This window comes from Physeter macrocephalus, chromosome 17 (genome assembly GCF_002837175.3).
Source record: "Physeter macrocephalus isolate SW-GA chromosome 17, ASM283717v5, whole genome shotgun sequence".
Classification (NCBI taxonomy): domain Eukaryota; kingdom Metazoa; phylum Chordata; class Mammalia; order Artiodactyla; family Physeteridae; genus Physeter; species Physeter macrocephalus.
In genome coordinates this window covers 42,023,064-42,033,428 of record NC_041230.1, presented here as the reverse complement: position 1 = coordinate 42,033,428, position 10,365 = coordinate 42,023,064, and the positions used below count along the sequence as shown (strand labels likewise).

Here is a 10,365-nt window from a genome sequence, read left to right as displayed (position 1 = left end):
CCATCTCTGTGGGATGCTGGAGTACAGAGCTGCTTGCTTTTCCATCTCCAAAAGAGTCACCCATCCCAAGACAAGGAAAGAGACTAGCCACATGGAAATCTCAGGATCTTATTTAAGATCTACTTTAAAACAGCTTTAAATTTCCTATATTCCAAGTCCTAAGTCAGATGAGGTCCACACAGCTAGTAGCCATCCTCTTGAAAGACAGCCTAAACACTACCCTATATAGGAGCCACTGGCAGCTGTTTAGATTTAAATAAGTTAAAATTAAAATAAAATTCAGTTCTTCAGTTGCACTAGCCATCTTTCAAGTACTCAATAGCAACGTGTGGCTAGTGGCTACTGTACTAGACAGCACAGATAGAAATCATTTCCATCACTGCAAAAGTCCTATTGGACAGTTCTGGTCTAAATTAATTTCTATTTGTTTGTAGCATCTTATCCTTAACCTCAAACTGCACCCTGCCCAAAAAAGTTTAGAGAATATATAACAATACTATAATGGCACTTTTATATAACATAAGACTGTACAGTATAAAATCATGCTATATAACCTCTAAAACTCTGACCTAGTCGCGCTTCCTTAGGCAGCAGCCATGGTGGGACAAGAGGATCCAGTGCAGCGGGAGATTCACCAGGACTGGGCGAACTGGGAGTACATTGAGGTCATCACCAGCAGCATCAAGAAAATCGCAGACTTTCTCAACTCGTTTGATATGTCTTGTCGTTCAAGACTCGCAACACTAAACGAGAAACTGACAGCTCTTGAACAGAGAATAGAGTCCACTGAATGAAGCGAGGGTGACAAACGGTGAGACCCTCACCTATAACTGGGCCACGCTGCTGCTGGGAAGTTGCTTTTACAGAACGAAAAGTCCTCGTGGGAAAGGCCCCAGCCGTCTTCAGCCCCTTCCTCTTTCCTTAAAGAACAACAGGGCTTATTCTTGTTTTTCTTTATTTCAAAAATGTGACCTTTGGGCTCTGCCAGGTACACCCAGCAGTGTGATGTGGCGTGTGGGGAGGAGTCCAGGGGAACTCTCAGAAACAACATTAGGCACTTTACCTCCTCAGTAACACTTTGTACAACTACTTGTCAACACATCTGAGGCGCTAAGAGCCAAAAGCCCGGGACTCTGTCCAGGTCCTCCCCACCTCTCTCTCTCTCTCAGCCTTTCCTTACAGCCCTCATTGCCTCTGCATTGCTTCTATAAATAGTCTGCCTCCTCCCCACCTTTGGCCGGGCGTGGGAAGCAGTCCTGGCTGAGGAGCCCGGTGAGGTGGCTGCCAGAGGATGTTCTTGCTAACCCACCAGTTTCTTGTCCTTTTGGGAAGGTCAAGGCCAGGCCTCCACTTGGCTTGAAAAGGGACATATTCAGAGTTTTCTTTCTGTCACTTCGGGTGTCTTAAGCTTTCATATTTCCCTAATAAACTCCTCAACTTTAAAATAAATAAATAAATAAATAAAACTCTGACCCAGTGCTGAGCAAGATTTAGAAAGCAATGGAACATCTCCTATTGAAGTGTTCAGGTGGCTGGCACCAGAGTTCAGGGATGCGAGTGGCAGTACATTCAGTTATGAAACATGGGGAATTCGGGGAGCTGAGAACCCATGATGAGTATGGAGGACTGTGTTCTGCAAAACAGCCTTTCCACTTTGGAGACATCTGTTCCAGCCCCCAACCCCCCAAATAGGAAGGCATTAGTTTGCCTCCCAAGCCTATTGAGCTGCATGGGATCTAAGGATGAGTTTGAACATAGATGAGGGATGAATTTGATCTAAATTTCTCAGGGCTAGTAATTAGGTTTGGGGAATGAGCTCTCTCATGTCTAGAGAAAACAGAATGGCCTGAAATGCCTAATTGGGGGCTTCCCCAGTGGCGCAGTGGTTGGGAATCTGCCTGCCAATGCAGGGGACATGGGTCAGAGCCCTGGTCCGGGAAGATCCCACATGCTGCAGAGCAACTAAGCCCGTGTGCCACAACTACTGAGCATGTGCTCTAGAGCCCGCAAGGCACCACTACTGAGCCTGTGTGCCACAACTACTGAAGCCCATGCGCCTAGAGCCCGTGCTCTGCAACAAGAGAAGCCACCATGATGAGAAGCCCGCGCACCGCAATGAAGAGTAGCCCCTGCGCGCCACAACTAGAGAAAGCCCATGCACAGCAACGAAGACCCAACGCAGCCAAAAATAAATAAATTTAAAAAGAACGTGGGCTCTAGAACTGGGTTGCCTGGGTGACTTTGTTATCACCAGTTGGGTGACCTCAGCAAGTCCCTTAACATCTCATGTCTCAGTTCCCTTACCTGTAGGGTGGGTAGAATAATAGTAGTACCAACTCCTTGGAGTTGCCAGGGGAACTAATGAGTTAATATACGGAACATGCTTAGAAAGCAACTGCTGCTCACTACTGTTAGCTGTGAATATCTTGGTAACAACACTGGTCTCGGCTCTCAAGGACTGTCTTCCATAATTTCTGGTAACATCCTTATTAAGGTGATGTTTAACAGCAGATCACAAACGCTTTATGGCATTTCTGATCATAATGATACCATTAGGAGATTGATAATTTTCTGATATTCTAGTTTCTCATTATCTGTAGTTCTCAACCAGAGGTGACTTCGCCCCCCAGTGGACATTTGGCAACGCCTAGAGACATTTTTGGTTGTCACACTTTGGGAGGGGGGTGTTTCTGGAATCTACTGGGGAGGGGCCTGGAGTGCTGCTAATCCTACAATGTACAGGAAAGCCCTCCCTTAACTAATATATGATTAATATATGAAGGACAAAGAGCTAATGATTCAAATAAATTTCTCTTCCATCTTCATTCAATTACATTCAATCTCACTCAAATGAGATTGAAAGCGTCTTGACTGGGGAGATGTCATAACCTGGGCTCTTTTGATACCCACTCAAGTCATCTCAAAGGGAGAAGTGGAGGAGACATTATACCAATACAGAACAGCACCACGGAAGTCTGATGAGAGGAAGTGAGTGCAGCCAGGCTTCCTGGTCACTCGCTGGCCAATCTATGCCTTAACTGGTCTTTGCTTGCGTCCACCCTAATTCAGTTAGCTGTAGCTTGAAGAGAAGAGTTTAAAGGAGCAAAACATGGTCATTTAGGGCCTTGGTAAAGATGGGCAGACAAATGAAGCCATGAGCAAACACTGTGCTAGACAAATGAGTTGTCTAACATGTCTGAGAACAGAAGAATCACTGACAAATGTCAAAAAGTTCCATGGGCACCACAGAGTTTACATCACGTTTCCTCAATCTTTTTTTTATTATCACCCCCTCACCCTCAACAAGGCTTTTTAGACATTTTTTCCCTAATTGCACCGCTGCCATGAAATGTTAAAACCGCAAATACACTGCATGTCTGTTTTTGAATGGTGGCCCTTTGGAGGGTCACAAACCACCATAATATCTACTCTTTTTTTTTGGCCTCCCCAAAACTGCTTTTCACCCCCTTGGTAATTTCCACCTCCATTGGGAATGCATGCTTTAGACTACTGTCCCCAGTATTCTTTTTTTTTGCGGTACGCGGGCCTCTCACTGTTGTAGCCTCTCCCGTTGCAGAGCATAGGCTCCAGACGCGCAGGCTCAGCGGCCATGGCTCACGGGCCCAGCCTCTCCACGGCATGTGGGATCCTCCTGGACCGGGGCACGAACCCGTGTCCCCTGCATCGGCAGGTGGACTCTCAACCACTGCACCACCAGGGAAGCCCTCCCCAGTATTTTTTAAACTCCTTTCCCACCCAGCTCCTATCTTTTTTTCCTCAACACGTCTTTTCATTTGTCATCTCCCCAAATTATGTTCCTTGCTCTCACCAATGATAGCTGTACCTTGCTCATCAATAATTGAATGTGATTATGTAAAATATCACATATAAGTGTAATCTGTAAACTGTAAAGAAAACGCTGGCTATTATTAGTAGTAAAATAATAATACAAGTAACTCTTGACTGCTGTCTTCCCTGCCAGCCCTAATCCTAACCATTTGACATGGTCCAGCTTTCCTTGCCAATTTTCACATTGGCTTCTTATGATCCTGGATGAACAATAAGGAAGCTAGTTTATGGTCTGTTTGTTTTTTAAGTTTATGACAAGAGTTGGTAACAAATGGAATAGGAACATAAAATAGGTTCATAGGGCTTCCCTGGTGGCGCAGTGGTTGAGAATCCGCCTGCCGATGCAGGGCACACGGGATCGTGCCCTGGTCCGGGAAGATCCCACATGCCGCGGAGCGGCTGGGCCCGTGAGCCATGGCCGCTGAGCCTGCACGTCCGGAGCCTGTGCTCCGCAACGGGAGAGGCCACAACAGTGAGAGGCCCGCGTGCCGCAAAAAAAAAAAAAAAAAAAAAAAAATAGGTTCATAAAGAATGAGGTATGTTTCAGAAAAAGTAAGCCATTGCTCTACCCTAAATCAATGTGGACTTAAATGGCTAACTGCAGATAAATTAAACATGTTGAATGAAAAGAAATAAAGGCTCCTATTATTTTATGTAGTGGTAATGTGAATGATTATCTGATCCATCATAAACCATACTATGAGACCTTAGCAGATTCAACACACACACACACACACACACACACACACACACACCACAGGTCATTCTGATGCAAATAAGCTTAAAAAAGTTGACTACACTAAATTTAACTGGGTTTTCAAATGTGAGACCCTCAGAACTTCAAATATGTTTATGTGCATATTAAGAAGGGATTAGAGTATATAGCAGTTCTCCCAAACTTCTCTGACCAAGGACGTTTCCATCCTGTTAACATCTGTCAGTAGAATGTTCTGAGAAAGAGCAGCTGGAGAAATGCTGAATTGTCTTCAGCACTCATAGCCCTGGACGTTCCCAACACTCTGGCTTCTCCCTGCCTTCTCCCAAGCCCACGCAGGCAAATTCTGAACGGAGAAAATCACATGAGGGCAGCTTAGTTCACAGGCAGTTATGATCACCTCCATCAATTTATGATCACTTCAACACTCACCTGCAACCCTTTCCCCCCTCCATAAGAACTTTCAGGTTTAGAAAGCCTTTCAAGACCTGTCCCTTGCATCCTTCTCTAATACCTCCCTCTTAGACTCTACTTCCCCCATCTCAAATGTGAGGTTCTACCAATGAACCACGTCTGGATCTTACATCACGCTGCTTCTCCCACCTGGAATAGCCTGTTCTGTCCCACCTTCAACTTCTCTGGCTCATTTTTTTGATCCCTCAGTTCTCAACTAAAACATATCCTCTGGAAGTTTTTCCTGGCTTGATCCTTAAGCCTCTGTTGAATGCCACTTTTACATGCTTTCTATTATAGCATTTATCACATTGTAATAAAACTGCCCAATTTAAGCAGCCGCATAGCACAGGGAGATCAGCTCGGTGCTTTGTGACCACCTAGAGGGGTGGGATAGGGAGGGTGGGAGGGAGGGAGACGCAAGAGGGAAGAGATATGGGAACATATGTATATGTATAACTGATTCACTTTGTTATAAAGCAGAAACTAACACACCATTTTAAAGCAATTATACTCCAAAAAAGATGTTAAAAAAGAAAAAAAACTGCCCAATTTATGTGTTCTTTGAGCTCTTTGAGAGCAGTCTATCTTATTCACCGTGGTATTACCAATGCCTAGCACAGTTCCTAGCATCTAGTAGGCACACAATAAATATTTGTTTAATAAATGAAAGCTTGATCTCAGCCTCATTTTATGTAAAGGGATCAGTCTTTATGTAATATCTTTTTTTTTTTTTTTTTTTTCGGTACGCAGGCCTCTCACTGCTGTGGCCTCTCCCGTTGCGGAGCACTGGCTCCGGATGTGCAGGCTCAGCGGCCATGGCTCACGGGCCCAGCCGCTGTGTGGCATGTGGGATCTTCCCGGACCGGGGCACGAACCCGCATCCCCTGCATCGGCAGGCGGACTCTCAACCACTGCACCACCAGGGAAACCCTTTATGTAATACTTTTTAAAAGGTCAATCACAGAAACACGGTGACATAGTTAAAGATTCAGATAAGAAATAACCAACATTTAAGAGTTTCCTGTCTGAGTGAAATAAGGGAAGTTGAATCTTAAAGCCAACAGCTCTGAAGTGCTAGGTCAAGCGGGGTGGCAGGTGGGAGGGTGGATAAAGCAGAGATTCAAAAATTAAGTTGAATTGTATTTCTAATAGTGATACATATTATCATAGCAAGAGAAGCTGCAAATTATGCTGGTTGTCTAAAGAGCTGCATGTGTTCACAGGGTGTATGAACTAACCAACTGCCATCTGGAAGCAGCTGGCAAATACTTGCTTAGTGATTGCCTTCCAACTGTTTCTTAGCCAAATCTCCAAGCAGAAAGTTTATGGCTTGTTTTTTATTGCCTCTCCACCCTAATAATGGCAAAATTTTGTTTAAGGAATATCTTGGGGGAATAGAGTCACCTTTGATTCTTTCTTCTCTTTCACTTTCCACAATCCTGTCCATCAGCAAATCCTGTTAGCTAGACTTCCAAAACGTACCCTGAATCAGATCATCTCCACTCACCATCTGCACTGCTACAATGATCATCCAAACCAACCTCAAATCTCACCTGAACTGCTGCAAGAACCTCCTAACAGGCCTCTTCTTGCCCTGCCCTCATAGTTCACCTCCCATTTACTAACCAGAATGACCTATCTAAAGGGTAAATTAGATGCCAATTCTCTGCCTAAAGTCCTCCAGTAAATTATAGCCCAGGTGACTGTAAAAAGGAGAATGGATAAATAAGTTGGTAAATTCATAACATGCAATACTATTCAGTAATAATATTGAATAGTTGATACATGCAACATGGATGCCTCTCAAAAGCATTAGGCTAAGTGAAAGAAGTTCTACATGAAAGAGTTCATACTACATGATTTCTTAATATGTACAGTTGTAGACCAGGAAAAAACTAAGATATGGTAGAAAAAAATCATAACAGTGGTTGCCTCTGAGGGCGGGGAGGTGATGGTGATTGACGGGGAAGAGATATGAGGGAACTTTGTTAGGTGATAGAAATGTTTCATATCCTGACAGGAGTCTGGGTTGCACAGGTGCATGAATCTATGAAAACTCAATGACTGTACACTTAAGATTTATGTACTTCATTGTATGCAAAATTTACCTCAAAAGAAAAAAAAACTGCAAACATATATTGAATTCTAGTTAATGATACACATGCGAGAGAATTTGGAAGTTACTGATGTCTGCAACTTACTTTGCATTGCACCCAAAAATACATCAGAGTGAATGATAGATAAATGGACAGATATGATACAATTATAACAAAATGTTAATGGTAGAATCTTAGTAAGGAGAATATGGGTATTCACTGTGAAATTCTTCCAACTTTGCTGTTTAGAATTTTTCATACTAAAAAGTGATGGGGAAATAAAACCCCTAAGGTGACCACACTTCTGGAATGGCAGCGTTAGAAGCTCATTTCCGCACTGAAACATTTAACTAATGAAAATTATTTTTTTAAAAACCAACCACTGAAAATCTCTGGATATTGTCCTAAGAGTATACAGAAAATGGAGAAACATTTATTCAAGATAGTTTAGTAAATCTTGATAAGAACAGTAAGAGTCTATGGTATTTGAGCCACTGTCTGATTCTATCTCCTCCCAGCTCACTGTGACATAAGTTCTACTTCAAGCAGGGAGGTCAAAGAAGACAGGACTCCCTTTCCCTTCAGCTCCTAGTCTAGGACTATGGTTTCACCCAAGGAAGGGCAAGTGGCCAGCATATCATCCCTTTTTCTGGCAGGGGCCTGGACTGGGACTCCCTTCCAAATCCCAGGTCCCACTCATAGGGTAGAAGCTTTACCTAGGCACAGAAAGCTGAGAATATTGGGTCCCAATTGCCCCCAGCCCAGTTCACTCATAGATTCTATGCCAGGAGGCCAAGGCCAAAAGACTAGGGGCTGCCATCCACATCCAATGCCCCACTCGTGGAGCAACACAGGTTTATCACTTCAGAAGAAGTGGACCACAGTCCCTGCCCCTGCCCTATTCTAATGCAGTAGTACAGGCATTCTGTTGGAGGGTGGGGGAGAGGGAGGCCATAAGAACAGAGGGCTCAGACACTTCTCTGGTGGCACAGTGGTTAAGAATCCGCCTGCTAATGCAGGGGACACGGGTTCAATCCCTGGTCCGGGAAGATCCCACATGCTGCAGAGCAACTAAGCCCGTGCACCACAACTGGTGAGCCTGCACTCTAGAGCCTGCGAGCCACAACTACTGAGCCCGCGTGCCTAGAGCCCGTGCTCCACAACAAGAGAAGCCACTGCAGTGAGAAGCCTGTGCACCACAACAAAGAGTAGCCCCCGCTCGCCACAACTAGAGAAAGCCCACGCACAGCAACAAAGACCCAACGCAGCCAAAGATAAATTAATTAATTAATTAAAAAAAAAAAAAAAAGAACAGAGAGCTCAGTAGCTCTCCCTAAGAGGGCATACTTTATTGGGAAGACAATGTGGGGAAGTTCATGCATAAAGGTATTGTCAAAAACAATGGAGATTTTGGTGGTAAACAGTTAAGAGGAGGCTCTTAGCTCCATTAAACTAGCAGCAACAAACAAAATAGTAGCCCAGCTAAAAGTTTAAGAGAGTAAACCAGGGAAAGAGACAGATAAAAGGGCCTTTCTGAGCTCAGAGCAAGCCTCAAAGACTTCCCCCACAAAGGGGTCTGACTTTAGCTGGATCACACTGTGGAACAATTTATGCCCCAGACTTTGCCAAAAACAACAGAGCAGTCAGCTAGCAATTACTGGAGGCTAAAGGCTGTGAGTGTTACAGTAAAGTCAGATCACCTAGCAGCTTAACAGGGAGACCAGGGAAAGAGAGCACTGCTAAAACTACAATAATCCCTGGTGGTCAGAAGACTGTGCACATAGTCAAAGCTTCACTCTTCAAGGAGAAACATCAGAGACTACACACTGTGGAGAAAATATTGATAGATTTCTGTGAACTAGTCCAGGCAAGTCACTGAAGAAATAAATAAGAAAACAAGCCCAGGTGAGAGAGGGATCAATATCCAGAGTTGCTACAATATATTATTGTAGCAATGTTCCATTTTCAACAAAAAAAATTATGAGACATGCAAAGAAACAGGAAAATGTGACCCATGACAAGAAGAAAAAAAAAAAGTAGGCAACAGAAACTACTTTGGTGAGGGCCTAGATGTTGAACTTAACGAAAACTTCAAAGCCCCTATTGTAAATATGTTCAAAGAATTAACGGACACCATATTTAAGGAATTAAAGGAAGGTATGTTGACAACATCTCATCCAACAGAGAGTATCAATAAGGGAGTTATAAAATGTTTAAAAAATAAATAAATAAATAAATAAAAATGAAGACACAAAATACCAAAACTTATAGGATGGAGCTAAAACAGTGCTCAGAGGGAAATTTTTAGCTATAAATGCCAATGTTAAAAAAAAAAAAGAAAGAAAGATCTCAAATCAATAAACTAAATTTCCACCTTAAGTAATAGGGGGGAAAAAAACAAACAAAACCCAGAGCAAGCAGAAAGAAGAAAACAATAAAAATTAAAGTGGAAATTATCAAAATAGAGAACAGGAGGGGAAAAAAAAGAAAAGAAAAAAATAAAACCTAATCTCATTCTTTGAAAAGATCAACAAAACTGACAAACTTTTAGCTAGACTGACCAAGAAGAGAGAAGACTAAAATCACTAAAATCAGAAATGAAAGAGGGGACATTACTACTGACCTTACAGGAAAAAAAAGAATTATAAGAGAATACCATGAAGAAACATATGCCAACGAATTATATAACAAACAAAATGGACGAAGTCCTAGGAAGACACAAACTACCAGAATCAACTAAAGAAGAAACAGAAAGTCTGGAAAGGCCTATAACAAGTAAAGAGATTGGATTAGTAATTTAAAACTTCCCCCAAAGAAAATCCCAAGCCCAGATGACTTTACTGGTGAATTTCACAAAACATTTAAAGAATTAATATGAATCCTCTCAAACTCTTCCAAAATATAGGAGAGGAGGAACACTTCTCAATCCATTCTATGAAGCCAGTTTACTCTGATACAAAAACCAGAAAGACATGTTACCAAAAAACCCTACATACCAATATCTCTTATGAATATGGACGCAAAAGCCTCAACAAATACTAGTCAACTGAATGCAGTAGTATATAAAGAGAATTATACACCATAACCAAGTGGGAATTAATTTAATGCACCACATTAATAGAATAAAGGACAAAAACCATTTGATCATCTCAATAGGTGCAAGAAAAAAAAAAGCATTTGACAAAAATCCAAAAACGTTTCATGATTAAAAATACTCAGTAACCTAAGAATAGAAGGGAACTTCCTTAA

General features: G+C 42.5%; 1 protein-coding gene and 1 pseudogene across 1 annotated transcript; one reads left to right on the top strand and one right to left on the bottom strand.

Moving 5' to 3' along the window:
• The window catches only part of LOC102993597 (60S ribosomal protein L31-like), a 70,726-nt pseudogene that overhangs the window by 40,239 nt on the left and 20,122 nt on the right, over window positions 1-10,365 (bottom strand).
• Window positions 576-794, top strand: LOC102993323 (probable protein BRICK1). The gene has a single exon (XM_055079224.1). The coding sequence runs from the start codon at window positions 597-599 to the stop codon at window positions 792-794; it is 198 nt and encodes a 65-aa protein (XP_054935199.1). The 5' UTR covers window positions 576-596.

Coding starts and splice junctions, on each gene's coding strand:
- LOC102993323 (XM_055079224.1), top strand. CDS start 597: ATGGTGGGACAAGAGGATCCAGTGCAGCGGGAGATTCACCAGGACTGG.